Consider the following 23,380-nt stretch of genomic DNA (forward strand, 5'->3'; position numbering starts at 1 on the left):
AGTTGTTGTTTTCTGTCTGGCAACAGTGCTCTCTGCTGACATCTCTGCTTGTCCCGGGAACTGCACAGAGTAGAAGAGGTTTGCTATGGGGATTTGCTTCTAAACTGGGCGGTTCCCGAGACACGTGTCATCAGAGAGCACTTAGACAGAAAAGAACAACTCAACTTCATCAGCTCATAAGTACTGAAAGGATTAAGGATTTTAATAGAAACAATTTACAAATCTGTTGAACTTTCTGGAGCCAGTTGATATATAAAAACATTTTTTTCCTGGATAACCCCTTTAAAATAAATAAAATAAATGTATGTTCCAAATTTTGGAAATGCAACGTAATTATTAGTTACATTTTTTTTTATATTCCATATTAGTAAAAGGGGGTTGTTCCATCTGGATAACCATTCCCCTAAAGGAGGACTCACAGGGCCACTGTTGGCTGAGAATTTGGCAGCTGATACCCCCCCCCCCCCTGCCCTGCCATCAGTTGTAATCGGTGGGGAAAGCTACAGGAGAAGTGTGGCGTTCCAGGACGAGTTAAGGTTGGCTGCTCTTTTTTTAATTTGGAAATTTAATTGAATTCAAGGCCCTGCCAAACTCCTTCCAAGCTGCTTCTCTCTGACTATCCAAATTGGTCTTAATTTGCCTCTTAGAATTCAGAGCTTTAGGAAAAGCAAGAGGAGTGAACAGAAGAATAGGGCTGAGCAGCTATACGCAATGGTTTGTTGAATTTTTTTTAAATTTTTTTTTTTTGAAGAGTTGGCAAAAATCAACCCACAAAAAAAAAAAAAAAAACAATAAAGAAAAAATAAACAAAGAAAAAAAAAAAAATGTACACTCTACTGCTTGTCTATGCTTTATGGTACAGCCATATGCAACAGATACTTTCCAGAGAGGAAAACTCACAATATTTTTTCACTACAATCCATTGTGTAGATAGATAGATACAGTAGATAGATAAACAATGTTTTTTAGAACAAGCTACAAAAAAAAGTTTTGCAACGTGCTCAAGAAAGGGTGGGATTTAGCGGAAAGTGGGTGTGGCTTGTGTAACGGGGAATGAGTTACAGGCATCAAAATGTGCCACTTTTGGTGCACATTTTTGCTGTAAAGTAGCCCAATTTAACAGTAGTTAAAGGGGTGCTCCACTGAAAAACATTTTATTTTAAATCAACTGGTGCCAGAAAGTTAAACAGATTAACAAATTACTTCTATTAAAAAATCCCAATCCTTCCAGTACATATCAGCTGCTGTATAATGCACAGGAAGTTCTTTTCTTTTTGATTTTCCTTTCTGTATGACCACAGTGCTCTCTGCTGACACCTCTGTCCTTGTTAGGAACTGTCCAGAGCAAAAGAGGTTTGCTATGAAGATTTGCTCTGGGCAGTTCCTGACATGGACAGATGTGTCAGCAGAGAGCACTGTGGTAGGGCAGAAAGGAAATCCAAAAAGAAAATAACTTCCTGTGTATTAGACAGCAGCTGATAAGTACTGGAAGGAATGAGATTTTTTAATAGACGTAATTTACAAATCTGTTTAACTTTCTGGCACCAGTTGATTTAAAAGAAAATGCTTTCCAGTGGAGTACCCGTTTAAAGACTTAGAGTCAACAGCTCTAAAGATAAGTCTGTCTAAAAGCTAGACAATTTTTGTTAATCTTATCCCCCTGGTGCTGCCAATTTTTTTTTTTATAAAAGCCCGTACTAACCTGCTCTGAACCCTCACTGCTGCTGTTCCAGGGAGGCACCCAGTCCCTAGTCCTCTCCACTTCTGATATCATGTTGACCCTGCAGGACCGGCCTGATCTGCCAATCACTGGCTGAGGTGGGTCAATTTGTGGCCACAATGGTGGACATATTAGTTTGTTGTAATGGCGACGACATTAATTTCTTCGATAGTGGACATGTTTTTTGCAAAGGTGAAAAAACTTTTATTAGGATTTATTTAAAGAAGAAAACTTAAACACATTTAGACTTGACTGTAACTTAAAACTTTTAGATCTTTTTCTTTATTCAACAATGTCTGTTTAAAGCCTTCACTTCATGTCTGGGTCTGCCATGAAAGAATAGAAGGCGTTACAGGAACTAACACCTCACTGTGAAGACGTAGGTGGAACGCACAATGCACCAGCATGGGATCTGCCTACCGCAGCTTAAGTCTATGTTATCATTTTGTTGCCTAAACTATAATTCAGTGGATATGTATTGAGAGGACAACCTGCCGAACACTAACACCACTGTAGAGACAGAGTGAAGGTTGGGCCCTGGAAGACTCCAAATGCAGATTATTCATTACACGGTGTTCGAAGTGACTGCAGATCATCTCACATACGTGTACAATGTAATTACACAGCTCCTGTACAACCACTAATGATAGTACCAGGTGTCAAATGCCTCATTAGCTGCTGCAAGGTGCCAGGGACCTGATAATGTCCCTCTCAGCAAACTTGTAAAAAACGGAGAACAAATTGCTTGATATTGGAATTACATGGTAGAAGTTTTGTTGCCTAAAGGGGTCTATTAATATGTAAAACTCCTTTACCTTGTGATTTGTAATATCGGCAATGAAAATGAGCTTACATGTGTTCACCACCTGAGAAAAAGCAGCATAACAATATATATACAGTACTATTATATACTTTAGGCTCGGATAAGATGTGTATTCTGGATCTCATTCTTAACGGAAGTCAATCCTGTGCCCCACATCAAATGGCATCAAATGTGGTAAAGAATCCTCCAAGGGTAGTAAAAACAAAGCCTTAAATGGCCAATTTCAAGGGTTAGTCCCATCATGGACATTTGTAGAAGATTCACACAATAAGTCATATATTTCTAATTTCTGATAGACGCAAGATCTTTGAGGAGGCCTTCATTTATATCATAAGGACAGGGATTGAATTGAGAGATAGATGAACATGTGGGCTCTCTACATTCGAGGAAACACAGAAACAACTGAACAGGGAACAGAAATGCATTGCCAATTTGGATTTCTCTGAACTCAAACCTTTTAAGATTTTCTTAGGGTGAATCCCTGACAGGAGCAGGGACTCCTGTTTTCGAGTCCCTGCTCCTGTACAGTGAGCATCTCTGCCCAGTGTGGGCAGCCACCCTGTAAGCATTCAGCAATGCTGACAATATTTGCTGGGCTAGGTGCATTGGACCCAGCCCTGTGAATTTGTGTGGGCACCCAGTGGTAAGCTGTGATGCTAAATGCATCGCTGCTTACATTTACTAGACTGTATTTCTCACTGACTGATTAACATTCACTGGGACTGGGCTGAGCTATTGGCCTAGAGCACCACAGAAAGTATGTACAGGAGCAGGAACTCGTATCAAATGGTTTGTGCTCCTGTACATGAAGAGTCAAGGCATACACTATAAGTCTCACTGCTCTGTTAACATTCATAGAGAGCCTTGCCCAGTGTACGTGTCGTGCCACCCAAACTAAATTCATTGGGATGAGAGCTCTGCACCTGACCCAGGAAATGTTAACTAAGAGGCGAGTCATGCACTTAATTTACAGGGACTCTTGTCTTTTCATGTATCCCTGCTCCTGTAGGAATCCAAATCTACTACCAAATGCAACAGTGGATTGAAGCAAATCCTCCGGAAAAGAACTTCAGTAGATTTGCCCATCTTTTTCTCCATTCAGTACCAGGTCGAAGGTCAGGGGATCATCTGTTCTCGATATAGGTTAAAGTTCCAAAGGTGATATCATTGCTCAGCCATAAAAGTCAGGGGTACCCTTTGAGTAAATAATTGTTCAGCCATTTTTTGTTCTCTAAAACGTGTGTATGGTGTGATTGGCCAGATTAAAAATCACTTGGCACAAGACGGGAGATCTGCTATGCGTTGTGTTTTAATAAATAAAGAAAGAAAGCTCCACCCACTTTCAGTTCACATATGGACATACTAAGAGGTGCATATCTCGAAATACATCCACCGGCTCTGTGGCGGCTGTTGCGCCAAATGCAGAAAAACACACTGAGCTGGTGTAAATTTTCGAGACTTTCTTTGTCGCAAATTGGCCCTAAAGTCACATGTGAGAAGGACGCACAACCTGCAAGCCCCTTCCCATGTAAAGCCACACCCCCTTTTAGCCCTCTCCATGCCACCTTCCCTCCCCCATGGCACGAGCAGTGCATATCTCTAAAAGTTACCATTTTTTGCACTAAATTTGCTGCTGTGGAGGATATACACTGCTGGTATGGCTTAGTCAATGTAATCTATTATATGTTTTATATATATTTTTAAGTATATGAATGACTGGCTGGGCGCATGGTGGTCTGAACGTAACCCATTATTGTCAAAAAGTGTATTTAGATTTAATGTTAATTATACACTAAAGTTTTCTCCTTTACATTCATATTGATTTGCATTATTAAGATATATATACATATATATATATATATATATATATATATATATATATATATATTTATATTTATAAAAATTCTCCAAACTACATGACTATATAACTGGACTGAAGTGGACTGTAAATCATCTGTGTAGCGGTTAATGTCTTTCATCCTCAGATGAACATACAGAAATAATAGCTGTTCTTTAGCATCCGTGCATATTTCCTAGATTAATTTAGTGTTAGACATAAAAGGGTTGACCCGTAATTTTTCACGCTGACATCAGTTTAAGCTGTGCAAACCAAAATAATGCATGCACCCAATAATACATTGTAGCATTACCATATTTTTCATTGTCGGCACGATGAATAATTAATATTTTTGGCCCGCTTAACTGCTTATGTCAAGTAAAGCCCTATTAACAGATTATATGAATGGTTTAATGCAAGGAATAGAAAAATGGCACCGGAGTCTCCGTGTTCTGTACTGGATATAAACTTCTTGACACGTATTTATTGGAGGGTAAAATTAAATGGGGCGATATAAAATATTCTGATAGCGGGCGACAACAACTTTCAGCAGGGGCCATTTATAATCCGAGATTAACAATGGGTTCGCCCAGATTTTTCTTTTGTATGTTAATGCTTTTCTCTATGTACGGCGGATTTTATTGTAACTGCTCTTCAACTTCTGTTTGGTTAAAGTGGTTCTTTGACTTTGAAATATAATTTTTTAATACTCTATTAGAGCATTCTCTGCTCTGCCAAAAGAATTGTTGTATTCAAATAACAATTCTCTTTCTTGAGGATTGGGCATGTCTATGCATTATACAGATTCTATACAATTTAAATGGCAATGGCTAATACTTAAAGGGGTACTCCGCCCCTATCTTATCCCCTATCCAAAGGATAGGGGATAAGATATCAGATTGCCGGGGTCCCGCTGTTGGGACCCCCGGATTCTTGGCTGCGGCACCGCACTATCATTACTGCACAGAGCAGACTCGCTCTGTGCGTAATTACGGGCAATACAGGGGCCGGAGCATCGTTACATCACAGCTCCGTCCCCTCGTGATGTAACGGCCCTCACCGTCAATACAAGTCTATGGGAGGGGGCGTGATGGCCACCAAGCCCCCTCCCATAGACTTGTATTGAGGGGGCGGGCCATTACGTCATGAGGGGGCAGAGCCATGACGTAAGGATGCTCCGGACCCTGTATCGCTGGTCATTGCGCACGGAGCGAGTCTGCTCTGTGCAGTAATGATAGCGGGGTGCCGCAGCCGAGATCCCAGGGGTCCACAGCAGCTGGACCCTGGCGATCTGACATCTTATCCCCTATCCTTTGGATAGGGGATAAGATGTCTAGGGGCGGAGTACCCCTTTAATTTCCCCTGTGGTGGCACTGTAGGGAAATTGAACACGTGTTATCAGTTCATTTCAATAGTGGGACTTTTAGGATAGGCTGTCATGTATGTAAACACAAGGAGTAGTATTATTCTATAACATGTATATGGCATTTTTACCAATATTTCCCTCTACGGGCTGCATCTCTAACTTTCCGTTGACTTTGATCTAGTAAGTGGAGCCTAGCCTCTATTATGGCTCCCATAATGGCGCCCACACACAGAAGAGGGGATATTGCTCCTTTGTATCTCTATAACACATTCTCAGAAACAGCAGCAGGATGGAGGAGATTATAGAGCAGTGCTAAGAAGTGTAAGCTGTGCATCAAACACTAGGAGAGATATAACACTTACTAGAGTTTTCAGCAGATTATCTGTGTCTATCTCTACCTATCTTACTAGAGCTACTTCCTCTTCTTTCCTCTCCTTTCCATCAGCAATTTTTTCCAGTGATAATGAGGAGTTCAATGGGAATTTTTCTATTATAAAGATATATTACAATTGTCCTACTGACATTTACATGTATTATTGATTAATAAAAAGTTTGTTGAAAATTTACCCTTTATTATCTGCAACAAATTGTATGACAATGGGGGAGATTTATCAAAACCTGTGCAGAGGAAGAGTGGTGCAGTTGCCCATAGCAACCAATCAGATCGCTTCTTTCATTTTCCACAGGCCTCTAAAGAGGCCTGTGGAAAATGAAAGAAGCAATCTGATTGGTTGCTATGGGCAACTGCACCACTCTTCCTCTGCACAGGTTTTGATAAATCTCCCCCAATATTTTTAGGCACTACCTAATAATCTATGGGCTGCACAGATGTAGCAGAAGACAGATGGTTATTTAACCTATTAAACTACTGTAACATCATAACTTTATCCTTAAAAAATCCCACTAAGGCTGGGTTCACACCACATTTTGTCGACCACGTTTTTGCCTGCGGTCGGGAAACCGCATACGGCCGAAAACGAAGCCGACCGGAGGCTGCGGTTCACTCCGGTCGGCTCATAGACATACATTAAATACGGTTCCCGAATGCGGCTGAGTGCGGGCGCCGCGATTAAGCCCCGCCCCCCTCCTCCCAACCGTATATGGGAGCTATATTTAACAAAACATGGTGTGAACCCAGCCTAACCCTGACAAAGATACCTCTGCTGCATCTAAAGTTTCTCATTTAGCGATATTGGTAGTATTTGTGGAGGCAATCACTGATACTAAGAGTGGAATTTTTTTGTGGAGCCAAAATCACCCTCTCCAACTTTGGTTATGGAGTAGATATTAAATGACATACTCTATAACATTCATTTACCCTAATACCACAAATGAACAAATACTGGCTTAATGAGAGTAATAACTCACCATAAAACCCTGTAACACACCTATCTATGGTTGATATTTAATATTCCAATGTAAACGTAAATATAACTACATTATATTGTAATACCACTTCTGTATTTTCTGATGGATTACTGCTGGGCTATGCCTTTTTTTGCTTGAACCCATGGATGTGCTGCTGATTTGGTTTGGTGTACTTGGTGGTCCTACTAAATATAGCCATGGACAAGAGTAGCACTGTTTCAGGTAAAAATGTGGACCTTTTAAAGGGGTTCTCTTAAGATCAAAGATCTAATGCATAACATATATTGATAAAGTTATTGTACTATATTTATGAGGTCTTTAATGCTTTACATCTGATGCAAATTGTCTCAGTTGTCTTCATTGCTCTACTTCCTGTCTAGTGTACATCTTGTAATGGACTTCCTGTTTCTGCTGTATACTCTAGCCAGGAATTCAGCCAACTTTATCTTGTTTACATTATGAAGAAGGATTATGTGGGTGAAGAGGGCGGGGTTATAGGGGAGGAACATAGAGCTGGCTAAATTTCCAGATAGAGCGAACTGCAAAATAGGAAGTCCATTACAGACTGTACAGAAAGTGGATCTATCAATCCACTTTCGGTGAGAAGTCACATCACGTGAAAGTACACTGAAATGTCAGACCATGCTGTAGCAGGTTTAAATTCGGTCAAAACCGTAGATCCCGAAGTCTGTGCGCAGAATTTATCAAGAGCCGTGTGACTTTGATAAATTAGGCGCACAATAGACTGGCCTTACACTCATGAAGGTTGGTCTATATTGATGCGGGAAATAGACAGCTTTGATAAATCCTCCCCAATATGTTTGAAAATAGGTTTGATCATAGAAAAACCAAAGGCAAAAACATCATTGTAAAACATAAAAACATTTAAAAAAAAATTAACATGTCATACCAGCCTGTCAAATATTTTAATTTACTTCTCAGGCTCTATCAAGAGATTGGTGGAGACGGAAGACTCATACCCCCACCAATCACCACATAGGGCTGGAGAAGTGCTTGGCTATGTGCTTTACATAGAAACTTGCTGCTTTACCCGTCTCATTGTAAGAGTTAGGTTCCATAGACTTACTATAGAGCCCATCTCCTGCAATGAGACGGGTAGGGCAGCGACCCACAAAGTGAAGCACTCAGCTGAGTGCTTCTCCAAACTCTGTCAAGTGATCAGTGGGGGTCTGAACACTTAGACCCTGACTGATCGAAATGTTTCACATGTCTGTATGGCATGACATTTTTTATTTATTTATTTATAATGATAGTAATAAAACTGGAAAAAGTTGTCTCCTGTAAGTTTGAATATATAAAAAAATAAATAAATAGAGATTATATAAATGAGAAAAATTAAACAATTGTTTGAACATAAAGTTTACGTGAACACCGATGACCTTGGAAATGTCATGTCAACCCATTTTGCAGACAACTGGAAGTCTGATACAAAAACCTAAGTCATTAATTTCATAGTCAGCTTTACTTGTGTCAACTTAAAATAAACAAGATTTTCAGACTTTCTAAATCCAAGGTGCTTTAACCTTACACGACACGTTCCTTCTCCAAGAAGCTAATGACAAGTGCGGAATACTGAAGAGAAACAATATATCTGCCCGTGGTTCTGAGGCTTCTCTCTATTGTTTTATCATGGCAATTATTAAAGTGGCAGTGTCATTAAAGGGGTACTCCAGAGGGGATTTTTTTTTTTTATTAACTGCTGCCAGAAATAGATTTTTCTATATAAAAATCTTAATCCTTCCAGTACTTATCAGCTGCTGTATGCTCCACAGGAAGTTGTGTAGTCCTTTTCAGTCTTACCACAGTGCTCTCTGCTGACACCTATGTCCATGTCAGGAACTGTCTGGAGCAGGAAAAGCTTGCTATCGCAATGTGCTTATGCTCTGGACAGTTCCTGACATGGACAGAGGTGGCAGCAAAGAGCATTGGTGGTCAAACTGAAAAGAACTACAGAACTTCCTCTGTAGCATACAGCAGCTGATAAGTACTGGAAGAATTAAGATTTTTAAATAGAGGTGATTTACAAATTTGTATAACTTTATCTTAATTTTTTCTCTGGAGTGTCTCTTTAACATAAACCTTTTTACGTGTTGTCTAGACATATCAAAAGTTGGAGATGAGCAGGAGTGATAACCTGCTCAGCCAATCACTGGATGAGAAGGGATCCCTGTCTCAGCATGTGATTGGCTGAGAGGGCTGTCACTCCCGCTCGTCTCAGAAGGTGGGGTACAGAATGTGCCGAGGATGATAGGCCCAGTTCTGGGCATCCTGTGGATAGGGGATAAGTTCAGTTCCCTGGATAACCTCTATAAGTGCTGTAATTTTCTGTGCGTTAGACTGGTAATCACATGACCCAGTTACAGTGATGGCATGTATGAATGCAGCTGTGCTGGAATAAATAAAAGATGGCGCTGTGGGATAAGTTATAGAGTATGCATGGCTGATTTATTAAATTTCCTGTACTGTTATATTGTAGTATTTGAGTATATTGATTGATACAGGATCTGACCATTGTGATGGTAATATGCAATGAAAATCAGCGATGCAGAAAGATAAAATAATTAAATGCAAATGTAATAGGACCTTGTATCCACCATTGGATCAGTTGTGCTTGTGAAATACAATACTAGTTATTCTAGTAATGAATATGAATATATTTGCAGGACTCAGGGATGACTCGGCTCTACATGAATGAACAAATTGGTGCCCCCTGTCCAGCATGTGGCTGTACTGCATATTTATGGGCGTCCTATATAAAAGCAGCTCACTCATTTTAAACATTCAATCTTCAAATATTTAACAAGAAAAACTCATTGCTGGAGGCTATAATATAAAAAAAAAAAAACTCATTAGCATTTTTTAATTTTTTTTTTGCCAAGATTAAAAAATTCTCCCGGCAACTACAATGACTGAAGATTCAAAGCATTAAATCTAAGAAACATTATCGGCATAGAACAGCTCCACTGTTTCCATAACACATTATCCTGAAAGAACGTGACTGCATGTCATTGACTCTACAAATTACTGTACACTAATAAAAACTAAATAATACATGTCAGAAGAGGGTATGTAAACTTTTAAAACCATTTTTTATTATTCTAAAGGAGAAACCTAAGCAACTTGGCCAAGAGGCTTGATTCTTTATTTTTTGTGTCTACAGATCCTACACAGTTCTATGTGTCTCCATGACAACAGACTACAAACAAACCCAGCGTGGTCTGATTCTGAAGTCATACTTTTCTTTTTCTCCACCTGTTCCCTATATCTTACTCATGTACATTCAGTAGTCATTCAGAACAGATGTAAAATGACTTCAAGATCAGACTACATAGGGTTTTGTAGTCTGTTACCATGGAGACACATAGGCATGTATAGAAGTTGTGTGTAATACAGTTCAATATGTGAAATCAAGATATTTTATTTTGATTTTTTTCCCCCATTATAGATAGGTAAGAGCTAGAGGTGAGAAAATTAATTTGTTTCAGATTTGACCCCTGTTTTATTGAGTTATAAAAAATCAATGGTAAAAATCCATGACAAAACTGCAACAGAATGAGACTTCACAGCATACTTATATTTTGTCACCAACATCTACTTGCCTGGTTAAGTGATCCAATGTGGTGGATTTTAACCATACTAATCCACTGGTAATGTCCAGAGCATTTCCACCATGTATGAATTTAGACTAACGGTAAGTTATAATGTTGGGATGTAGTAACCAAAGGCTGTAAGATTTGGTAAATGAAGCACACTTTGGCTTGCACACTTTGGCATGGCTTGAACAGGTTATTCGGTGTTTTGAGAAAAAAAAATTGTGGGGGATAGGGGAAAAGAAAAAAAACTATACCTACCAAGCCCTGGTTCCCCTCTGGTCCTCTGGAGCTTCTGTCTTGGTTCTGAATCCAAGACGAGTGCTCCACGTAGGACCTGCCCAGTGGCCACAGCAGTGTCCCGTCAAGGCCAGTGATTGGGCTGGTCCGGCACAATATTATTTCTTTTAGCAAACACTGGATAACCCTATTTAGCAAATATCCCAAAATTCTTTACAAGCACTTCCAATAAAAAGAATTTAGATTCTAGAGTTCTCACTACTGTAGTATAATGACCTGAAGGTCAGTCTGTATTTCAATTTCAACAACCGAACCTCAAGCTGTTATACTACAGTAGGGGGAACTCTAGAATCTAACTTATTTTTATTGGAAGTGCTTGTAAAGAATTTTGGGATATTTTCTAAATAGGGTTATCCAGTGTTTGCTAAAAGAAATAATATTGTGCCGGACCAGCCCAATCACTGGCCATGACGGGACACTGCTGTGGCCACTGGGCCATAAGGCACCTGGCTGAACCCAAGTATTCTCACTACTAGAACTTCCCCACCATGGTATAGCCAATAACACTATATCACCAATGTCACCAAGGTAGGCTTCTACCCCATAGCTGGTGAGTGAAGATTTTGTAATCTAAATAAAATAAAGTTCCTAGACTGAGCTGACCACCAGAAGCATGCTTCGATGACTGGTGCCAGAAAAGTGCTAGTGCTGAGTGTAAACCATTGAAATAACACATAGGATAGAATAGAGACATAACATATCAAGTTAAAAAGTAAATTTAAGTGAAAGAGGACGTACCTGTGAGCCCCATCTTTGGAGAAGTAAACGGTGTAGGCTTGTATGTTCCCTCGTGTGTCTACAGGTGGCCTCCAGCTGAGACGTACAAATCGACTAGAAACCAAAACAGGGACCACATCTCGAGGAGCAGAGGGAAGGACACTGGAACTGGGAACAGCTGTAGGGGAATGGGGTGATACAAAGGTGAGGGGTTCAGCAGGAAAATGTGTAGGGGTAAAAACTACTATATTCATAAAACATGGGGCCAGGCAAACATGGATCAGGAACAAATTTAGATTAATACACATAATAATTCATGTCAAGCGTCAATAAACAAATCAGATACATTAGTTGTATTCATACTTTGATCTCTGCCATTTCTCAATGAATGAAAATATTCATTGGGGGAGATTTATCAAAACCTGTCCAGAGGAAAAGTTCCTGAGTTGCCCATAGCAACCAATCAGATCGCTTCTTTCATTTTTAACAAGGCCTCTGCAAAATGAAAGTAGTGATCTGATTGGTTGCTATGGGCAACTTAGCAACTTTTCCTCTGGACAGGTTTTGATAATTCTCCCCCATTGTTCAGAAAGTAAATTTCCATGTGGGCCTTGTCCTGTTCACTCAGCTTCAGTTGGTTACAATGTATCAGTAAAAGTTGACATTTAGGCATTAAGGGTTTTGCTAGATTGATACATTGTAAGGGCACTTTTAGCATTCTGAATGCAAACTGTGATTGTTTATATTCACAAACTTAAAATGTTAGAGAACTGAAATAAAAACTAGAGCGTTGACTAAATCAGGTTCATAATAATCTATTTTGTCCCATTTCTGCCAGTCTAGTCCTTTCAAGTGGGGTTAGTTTGGCTCATTACTCATATGCATGTATCCATTCCACCTAGTGTGCATGTTTCGAGAATGGGGAGGGGGGCGACCTTGGGCAAGTTGAAATCCAAACTGCCTGTCCATATCACTGTCTGCCGTATACTCATTTGGCCAAAGGTTGTCTCTTCTAACCTCTGATACAAGCTCAGCCAAGCTAAGTGGCAAGTGTTCTTAATTAGGGACAGAGAGTAAGCCGCTGCCAGAAAACTCTGGTGGCATCTAATCTCCCCTGGAAACAAAACAACTTGGCATGATGAAATCCAACCGTTTCAGTATACTGTGCCGGTCACTGGAGAACAGTCGGGAGGCCAAGAGTTAGATGGTTGGCTGGTCCCACCTAAGTCTGCAGCTTTGGATGACATTACTTTTGTTGCCCCTTCTGCCCCTGATGGCATATGGTAAAATGGTCAGGACAGGACAACCCCTTTACTCTAATTTATTTACGGTATATATATATATATATATATATATATATATATATATATATATATATGGAGAAATGAAGAAAAAGTCCAGCGTGGCAAGTCAAGCAATACTTGGTACTTTATTTAGCAATCAGCCAACATGGAAAACAGGTGACGCGTTTCGGCCACAATACGTAGCCTTAGTCGTACAATTAACAGACATGGGTGCATGTTATTTATAGAGGAAGGGGATGAAATCACCACGGGGCTTGGCCCAGGTGCTTAACACCCTCCCTCCCTAACAAACCAAGATAACAATAAAAACGCAAGAAAGTAATATCTTGCAATGTGAACATGAATGTAAACACCTTGAATATAAAATATATATATATAAAAAAAGAAGTTTATATATCAAACAACAAAGTTTAATATGTTATCTTCAATGCTTGAGAGATCGATCTGGATATTAGGTTTAAGCGTTCCCTCCGTTTTCTCTCTATCTTTTCCGATATCGCACATGAGCATATAGAAAAAGAATAATAATTTTTTATTACTTGTTTTTTATATATGATTTCTTTCTTTTTCTTCAAACTGAATAATATCAGGAAAATATTCCAAATGTCCATGTTGGGAAAAATCCAGGAGTAGTATGCCCATGTGCGCTACTCACAAGAAAGAGAAAAAATGGGAATAAAAAGAAGAAAGAGAGAAAAAAAAAACATTTTTATCATTATTAGAATAGATTATACAAATATATATATATATATATATATATATATATATATATATATATATATATATAAATGTATAAATTTTGTCAGTGGAAAATAAATGGAATAAAATAAAATGAAATAGATGAATAAATAAATAAAGTACCAAGTATTGCTTGACTTGCCACGCTGGACTTTCTCTTCATTTCTCCTGCAATTGCTGGACTGGGGTCCGGTCCTGTCCGTGCTGTGGCGAGGGCACCGGGGTGAGCTGTGTCTACTCTGCATTGCTGTATATATATATATATATATATATATATATATATATATATATTTTTTTTTTTTTTTTTTTTCAATTTATATATCTAACACATATGTCAGATGGTGTAAGATAGATTTTTTTTCCTGGCAACGCCGGCTCTTTCACTGGCAATTACTCAGAATGTGAGTATAACAGAAGCACAGTTGGATTATTACAGCCGCGTCAGCGAAACACAGTTCCTTCTTATGCCTGATAGGAAAAATTTCTAACCCCATTTCAAATTTCCATGTCCTGAACTAATTCAGGAAAGCTCCAGCCAAGATTCCCGCAGACGTTCTCCTCCGACACCACCGAGCACCTGTCCCATTCCACAAAGCCGGCACTTTCCATTTTACTAGTAAATGAGCCTTTATCATCCCTAATAATAGTTTCCCCTTAAAGAAAATTGCAGTAATAAACGTTGTCTAATAACAGCTATCACAGTCTCTTTATTTTTAGTGACTTCCATAGTAGGGTGAAGAGCGAGACTTGACTGGTTTAAGCAGAGAGTCCGTAATCCTGATTCATGGGCCACCCGTGAGACATGAATTCGGGTCATAAATGTTGTCCTTTTTGTTTTACAGTGTCAGCTTATATTTAACAAGGAGCGCTTTCATCGAGACAACAGTTAATAAAATGTTGTAAAATAAGTCAAAAGAACCCATGAAATAGCGGCTTTTATAAAGATTAGATAAACACTGTTCTGAATATCTGACAATTGGGTGATATTATGGGTGGAACTACCAGGGAGGCTGGCATATCAGCTACTGTGGGGCCAAGCTGATAGTAAAGCTGATATGAAATATTTTACATGCAAAATTATCTCAACTTTTTTTAATCTTATTTGAAATATTTTTTGAAGCACAACCTTTTTTAATCATATACAGTACATGTGTTTTATGCAAGACAGATCTTTGCTTTAACATTATAATGTGTTTTGAAGCATTTTAAGCATACAAAAATATTTTTTGCTGTAAAAAAGCCCAAAACAAGTATTACGCACTTATTTTTACAGCTGGTATAACTATGGCTGAAAGAGTAAACTACATGTCAAATGCATTTTACCATTAAATGTAATGCAATTCAAAGGAAAAAAACAAAACCCTTATTTGCTTGACAATTACGACCGCTCCCCTTTGATAAGCACAGGAATGCCCACTTTGGGTACATTTGCATAAACCTCAGAAGATCCCATTCGCTTTTGGTCACTTTGATACAAAGCATCATAGTCTTGATATTTGGGCCACTAAAGACGGTACCGTATGTAGGTTGAATTTTAGAAGAAATATCCATATTGCTCCAAGTATGAGCAATGAACAAACTACTAGAATGGCAAGCATAGGGGCTGGTATGTGGCCCCACAGTAAACGAAGCCACATAGGAGGCCACATAAGAACTAATGAGGAAACAGGAGACCACCGGGAGAGGTGACTATGGTGAGAACTACGGCTTTACTAAAGGTAATACAGGAGAACATCAATGAAGTCTTGTCTAAAAGACTTTATCCAGTATATATATATATATATATATATATATATATATATATATATATATAACATTCATGTAAACTTCTAACTGATCTGTGCTAAAGAAGACAAGTGGGTGGTCCTAGCTGTCAATTTCTGTGTAGGATCGCCTATTTGCTCTACAACATGCTGTCTACAGACTGCTGTGCATTTTCAAAGTGACAGGTTCCCTTTAAAGGGGTGTTGCCTCCGAGACGGGTACTTGATGTCGCGTTCACCCCCCCACAGTGATGTCACGTCATGACGGCTGTCATGCCCCCTCCCATAGACATCAATGGAGGGGCTTGGCCACAACGTCATGTCCTCATCTTGGAAGCAGTGCCCAGGATAGAATGCTGGGGGCTGCACCGAGATCGTGGGGGTCCCCAGTGGCGGGACCCCGGAGATCATACATCTTATCCCCATCCTTTGGATAGGGGATAAGGAGGGTAATTCATCAAAACTTGTGCAGAGGAAAAGTTGACCAGTTGCCCAAAGCAACCAACCAGATCATTTCTTTAATTTTTCAGAAGCCTTTTCAAAAATGAAAATAGTGATCTGATTGGTTGCTATGGGCAACTGGTCAACTTTTCCTCTTGAGACAGGTTTTGATGAATCTCCCCCAATATGTATAAAGCCGGAATACCCCTTTAAGAACGCCCTCATGATAATGTATAGCAAGAAACATGTAGCAACCACCAAATAGCACACACTAAATTATTATACATTATTCTGGATCAAAGGATAACTGGAATTTTCCTTTTAGAAATGTATTCTTAAACCCTAGAAGATTGAGTGCGCCGGCTCCAGCGCTCACTCTGAGGCGGATTCATTTGCGGCCTAATCTAGCAATTAGCGATTATCAGCTCTTACCTAGAGAGGCCCGGGCTTCAGATGTTTCCATAGCCACAGAGATCACTTATCTGTTGTCATGGAAAATCCAGCAGATAAACTAACAATGCTAAGAGATTGTAAGTGTGGTTATTATATCATGTGAAGGGTTCGCCATTTCGTGTCTAGGATACAGTATGGCTGCAGTTATTCAGGCGCACAGCAACTTCAAAGCCGGAGTTAAATTCTGTACAGATTAACATTGTCACCGTCTATACTGTTTTTGGATACAATATATACATGGAATTAGTTTTTCCTGTAGACTGTATATAGGCTATAAAGGAACAAGGCTGTGTAATGCTCATGTACTTGTACTTCTTTTGCATCTTTCTTTTCATGTAGTTGATCATTTTCTAAAATAAAAATCCCAAATGTTTGAAATATATATGCTCTGTACAGACGAGGGGCAACACCCTGCAGATGGGTCCTTTTTGCTTCCGGTTAGACTTCTGGCTTAACATTAAATCCCAATCAGTTTCTGAGACTCTGTAACTGGAGGTAAAAGCTGATGTTTAGGGAATGCTACCTGTGAAGGTAGTGTGATGAGCTGCTTTGCATATTCCTATTCCCAGAATGCCCAGTGGAGTACTAATGGACTTTGAATCTCCACATACCAGAAATGGTAGATTATACACTGCTCAAAAAAAAAATAATGGAAATCAAATTTATCAACCCATGGAGGTCTGGATATGGAGTCACACTCAAAATCAAAGTGGAAAACCACACTACAGGCTGATCCGACTTTGATGTAATGTCCTTAAAACAAGTCAAAATGAGGCTCAGTAGTGTGTGTGGCCTCCAGTAGTGTGTATGACCTCCATACAAACACCTGGGCATGCTCCTGATGAGGTGGAGGATGGTCTCCTGAGGGATGTCCTCCCAGACCTGGACTAAAGCATCCGCCAACTCCTGGACAGTCTGTGGTGCAAGCATGGAGCAAGCATGGAGCAAGACATGACATCCCAGATGTGCTCAATCGGATTCAGGTCTGGGGAATGGCCGGGCCAGTCCATAGCATCAATGCCTTCCTCCTGCAGGAACTACTGACACACTCCAGCCACATGAGGTCTAGCAATGTCTTGCATTAGTAGGAACCCAGGGCCAACCGTACCAGCATTGGGTCTCACAAGGGGTCTGAGGATCTCATCTCGGTACCTATTGGCAGTCAGGCTACCTCTGGCAAGCACATGGAGGGCTGTGCTGTCCCCCAAAGAAATGCCACCTCACACCATTACAGACCCACCGCCAAACCGGTCATGCTGGAGGATGTTACAGGCAACAGAACGTTCTCCACCGCATCTCCAGACTCGTCTGTCACATGTGCTCAGTGTGAACCTGCTTTCATCTGTGAAGAGCACAGGGCACCAGAGGCAAATTTGCCAATCTTGGTGTTCTCTGGCAAATGCCAAACGTCCTGCACGGTGTTGGGCTGTAAGCACAATCCCCACCTGTGCATGGTGGGCCCTCATGGAGTCTGTTTCTGACTGTTTGAGTGGACACACGCACATTTGTGGCCTGCTGGAGGTAATTTTTCAGGGCTCTGGCAGTGCATCTCCTGCTCATCCTTGCACAAAGGCAGAGGTAGCGGTCCTGCTGCTCTGTTGTTGCCCTACTATGGCCTCCTCCACGTCTCCTGATGTACTGGCCTGTCTCCTGGTAGCGCCTCCATGCTCTGGACACTACGATGACAGACATAACAAACCTTCTTGCCACAGTTCACATTGATGTGCCATCCTGGATGAGCTGCACTACCTGAGCCACTTGTGTGGGTTGTAGACTCTTCTCATGCTACCACTAGAGTGAAAGCACCGCCAGCATTCAAAAGTGACCAAAACATCAGCCAGGAAGCATATGAACTGAGAAGATGTCTGTGGTCACCACCTGAAGAACCACTCCTTTATTGGGGGTGTCTTGCTAATTGCCTATAATTTCCACATGTTGTCTGTTCCATTTGCACAACAACATGTGAAATTGATTGTGAATCAGTGTTGCTTCCTGAGTGGACAGTGTATTTCACAGAAGTGTCATTGACTTGGAGTTACATTGTGTTGTTTAAGTGTTCTCTTTATTTTTTTATTTTCTTGAGGAGCAGTGTGTGTGTGTATATATATATATATATATATATATATATATATATATATATATATATGACAGATTTACATAAGATCACACCAAAATAATGGGGGGACTGCAGATGTGGACATTTAGGGAGGGGATCATGTGGAGAAGGCCACAGGGGAGGAGAACAGCCAGAGTGCAAGGGGAAGGAAACAGAGGAGGAGGAAACCCCATGAACACAAAAGGAAATTGCCATAGAGGAGGAGAAAACTCAGGAAGGGACAAGGCAAAGGGTGTAGGGAAGGAGGAATTATGGGGAAGGACAAGGGAAAGGCTGCAGAGGAGGAATCCCAGGGATAGACAAGAAAAAGGCATTTTTAGCAGGAGAAACCCAGTCAAGAGAAGCTTCAAAAAAAATTACCCAAAAGGGTGGCAGGAGGCCAAACTAACACTGAACAAGACCCTGGGCCAAAGCCCGGGGTGAAAAACACCTCAATTGGCACACCCCTAAAATATAACTTTTATTTATGCATCTCTTAAAAACCCAAATGAAATGATGAAAAAAATTGTTAAAAAGAGCACAAAGGCAGGACAAGTGCAGGACAAGTGAAAGTAAGTCCTATATACAGGGATCAGGGAAAGGCTGCAGAAGAGAACTACCTTGGAGGGACAAGGGAAAGGCTGCAGAAGAGAACTACCTTGGAGGGACAAGGGAAAGGCTGCAGAAGAGAACTACCTTGGAGGGACAAGGGAAAGGCTGCAGAAGAGAACTACCTTGGAGGGACAAGGGAAAGGCTGCAGAAGAGAACTACCTTGGAGGGACAAGGGAAAGGCTGCAGAAGAGAACTACCTTGGAGGGACAAGGGAAAGGCTGCAGAAGAGAACTACCTTGGAGGGACAAGGGAAAGGCTGCAGAAGAGAACTACCTTGGAGGGACAAGGGAAAGGCTGCAGAAGAGAACTACCTTGGAGGGACAAGGGAAAGGCTGCAGAAGAGAACTACCTTGGAGGGACAAGGGAAAGGCTGCAGAAGAGAACTACCTTGGAGGGACAAGGGAAAGGCTGCAGAAGAGAACTACCTTGGAGGGACAAGGGAAAGGCTGCAGAAGAGAACTACCTCGGAGGGACAAGGGAAAGGCTGCAGAAGAGAACTACCTTGGAGGGACAAGGGAAAGGCTGCAGAAGAGAACTACCTTGGAGGGACAAGGGAAAGGCTGCAGAAGAGAACTACCTTGGAGGGACAAGGGAAAGGCTGCAGAAGAGAACTACCTTGGAGGGACAAGGGAAAGGCTGCAGAAGAGAACTACCTTGGAGGGACAAGGGAAAGGCTGCAGAAGACAACTACCTTGGAGGGACAAGGGAAAGGCTGCAGAAGACAACTACCTTGGAGGGACAAGGGAAAGGCTGCAGAGGAGGAGGATACCCAGGGATGGAGAAGGCAAAGGCTACAGAAGAGGAAAACACCATCGGAGAAAAAAGGGGAAGAATACAGAGGGACCCCCAGGAAAAGAAAAGGCTGCAGAAGAGGAGGAGGACACCTCAAGTGTAAGAGTTCAAGGAGTGGTACATATAGAGCAGACAAATATTGTAAAGCCAAACATGGACCATAGCTGGAGCCTAATAGATAGGCAGAGTCTAAGTCCTCAGATAATCTATGACTTTAGAACCTGAAATGTAAGGCAGGTACAGGGATAATTTTAAAGGGGTACTCCGGTGGGGAAAAAAAAATTAAATCAACTGGTGCCAGAAAGTTAAACAGATTTCTAAGTTACTTCTGTTAAAAAATCTTTACCTTTCCAGTACTTTTTAGCAGCTGTATGCTACAGAGAAAATTCTGTCTTGTCCACAGTGCTCTCTGCTGACAATCCCCATAGCAAACCTATGCTGCTCTGGACAGTTCTGGACATGGACAGAGGTGTCAGCAGAGAGCACTGTGGACAAAAAGAAATTAAAAAATAATAGAATTTCCTCTGTAGCATACAGCTGCTAATAAATACTGAAAGGATTACAATTTTTAAATAGAAGTAATTTACAAATCTGTTTAACTTTCTGGCATCAGCTCATTAAAAAAAAAAGAAAAAAAAAATCCCACCACCTAGTCCCACACTAATATGCAGTAGGTATAATGAATCAATCTGGGTATTATTGTGGCAAAGTGGGTTGTAGCAGAGCTTAGTATTTCTTTGGCTAAAGTAGAATAACATTTATGTCTTTCCACTGGGCACTTTTTTAGACACAAGGCAGCACTATTTGGCAATTAATATGGCAGTCTCCCCCACCCTACACATAAATACAGAGGGCACCCATATGCATATTTTATCCACAACTCTGCACCAATCTTGACCGGCCATAGCCACTAGGGATCGACTGATTATCGGTATGGCAGATATTATCGGCCGATAATCACGATTTTGGGCATTATCGGTATCTGCAGTTACCTTGCCGATAAGCCGATAATGCCCCGCACCGCCCCTACCGTACCGCGACCGCCCCCCCCCCGACCCACCGCACCGCGACCGCAGCCCCCCCCCCCCCCGACCCACCGCACCGCGTCGCACCCCCCACCATAGTGCTGGGCGGTATACCGGTATTAACCGGATCCCGTTTTTTTTTCTGACACGGTATGGATTTTTGCACATACCGCTATACCAGTCGGGCCCCTCCCCCACCCTCCGAGTCAATAAAAAAAATTTAACTTACCCGTAATGGGGGTGGTCCGGGCCATCCATCCTTCCTGTAGTGTCCGGCGGCATTCCGGGTGGAGGGTGAACTGGTCTGGGCTGTCCTTCTCCGGGGGTCCTCTTCTCCACTCCGGGCAGGCTCCGGCCTAGTACGCTGCATAGACACCGCTACGCCGTGACGTCAGGTGCGTCGCTGCGCAGCGGCGTCTATGCAGCGTTACCCCGGTGTCGCGGGGGGAAAAATAGCCGATAACTTATATCGGAATATCGGTATAAGTTATTGGCTATCGGCCCTAACCTCCACCGATTATCGGTATCGGCCCTAAAAAAACGATATCGGTCGATCCCGAATAGCCACTGTCTATAATAGAAGAAGAAAAAAAAAACTTCTTTCGTCTCCATGCTTTAAAAAAAATAAATAAAAAATGCATCCGTTCACTGCGGAATTTATTTATGACGGCGAGTCATGTAAGAACCTCTTGTTTATCCTATGAACCGAGCACTGTATAATATTTCACAATTGTCTCTGATATGCATTGAGGATTTCTGGAGTCTGGAACAACAATAAACAGCCGCTTGTCCAAAATGACAACAATTACAAAACAATAGCTTGCATGCTAATTTATGCAAATGAGTGTAAGAAATCACGTCCCTGAAATAATGCTCGGAATACATTCATGTTTGTTTCATTCTGCTAAAAATAATCCTCCTTTTTTATTGGACAAATTAAGCATCTGTGTCCATTCTGTTGCAAATTCCATATAAAAAAAAAAATTCTAAAATTCTACCAGAATAAGCAATGTTAGTCATATCTAGAAATTCTAATACCTCTCATGATCCTATTATCGAACAATTCCCACCTACTATGTTCCATTTTTATTATACTGGTGTCTTTTGTATGGCCTCAGAAGCATCAGGGTCAGATAGCAACAACTTCCTTTGTAACCTTGCTTAGCTACTAGGATAATGTTTTCCAAACACTGTGCCTCCAGCTGTTGTAAACTACAATTTCCAGCATACCCGGATAGCCTGGACATGGTAGGTGGGAACCCAGGAACTTAAAGGGGTACTCTACTGCCTCAGCCTTCAGAACATTTCGTTCCAAACGCTGGGTGCGGGCTGCGGGGGTCGTGAAGTCTTGTTCACGTCCCCTCAATGCAAGTCTATGGGAGGGGGCGTGGCGGCCACCACACCCCCTCCCATAGACTTGCATTGAGGGGGAGTGACCGTGATGTCACGACCCCCGCAGACCGCACCCAGCATTTGGAACTAAATGTTTCGAAAGCTAGGGCAGCGGAGTACCCCTTCAAAGGAATATCATCATTTTAGAAAGTTAAAATAAAGTTATAACTAGCAGACCGGTGGCGGTCTGACTGCCAAGACCCCCACTTGTCTAGAGAACACAGGAAATGAAAGAATGAAAGGAGTGCACCACTAATTTACTGCTTTTATCTTCTATGGTTTTTTGAAACATTACAGTGCTTACAGAGCTTGGCAATGGTCAAATGCCCCATAGAGAATGAATGGAATGCCGATCATGCATGTGATACGCAGCTTCATTCTTTTGGAAGGCGTTTTGAAGTGGTTTTCTCCTTCCCCCCCAATCAAATCATGTGCAAGAGTGTGGATCAGGCAACAGATATTTATCAACAAGGCCAAATTAGGGCATCATAGTCAAAATTGACCTATCTGGCTACATGTAGGTCCTATCTCTGGGACACTAAGGCTGGGTTCACATATATCAGGCATCCGGCATAGTTTTCCTTTGGTGTGCACCGGAGGGAAACTGATGCTAGAACTGATCCCATTCATTTCAATGGGACAGGTCACAATCATCCAGCATCTGAATTTTGACGCCGGATAGTTGGACATGCCGGAGGCCACCAGACAGGGGGACACAGTTTGCTGTCCACCAAAACAATGCAGAAACAATGGATGCTGGATGCCATACAATTGATGACAACTTGTCATCAGTTGTGGCCTCATTTGCGTAAAGATCTTGGCTGAATTCACCTATGCCGGACATATGTGAACCCAGCCTTACCTATGCATAAACCCAGGCCTCTAGGCCTGTCAGGTCACCGCATCTAATAGACAGGTGGCCATGCATATGTGTGGCTCTCTCCATTGACCGATACAGAAGTTATGGAACAGCTGACCAGACATGCTTGATGTATAAAAACATATACATAGTTTTTTATCTT

The 23,380-nt window shown here is 41.3% G+C and overlaps 1 protein-coding gene across 8 annotated transcripts in view; it reads right to left on the reverse strand.

Annotated features, from left to right (window-relative positions):
- Positions 1 to 23,380, reverse strand: part of DCC (DCC netrin 1 receptor) — a 533,618-nt gene that overhangs the window by 221,971 nt on the left and 288,267 nt on the right. For all 8 annotated transcript variants that reach the window (XM_056545057.1, XM_056545065.1, XM_056545088.1 and 5 more), the window contains exon 8: positions 11,764 to 11,920. In XM_056545057.1, the coding sequence (XP_056401032.1) occupies positions 11,764 to 11,920 (157 nt within the window). The remainder of the gene's footprint in view (positions 1 to 11,763; positions 11,921 to 23,380) is intronic.

The sequence above is a fragment of the Hyla sarda genome, chromosome 1, assembly GCF_029499605.1.
Source record: "Hyla sarda isolate aHylSar1 chromosome 1, aHylSar1.hap1, whole genome shotgun sequence".
NCBI lineage: Eukaryota > Metazoa > Chordata > Amphibia > Anura > Hylidae > Hyla > Hyla sarda.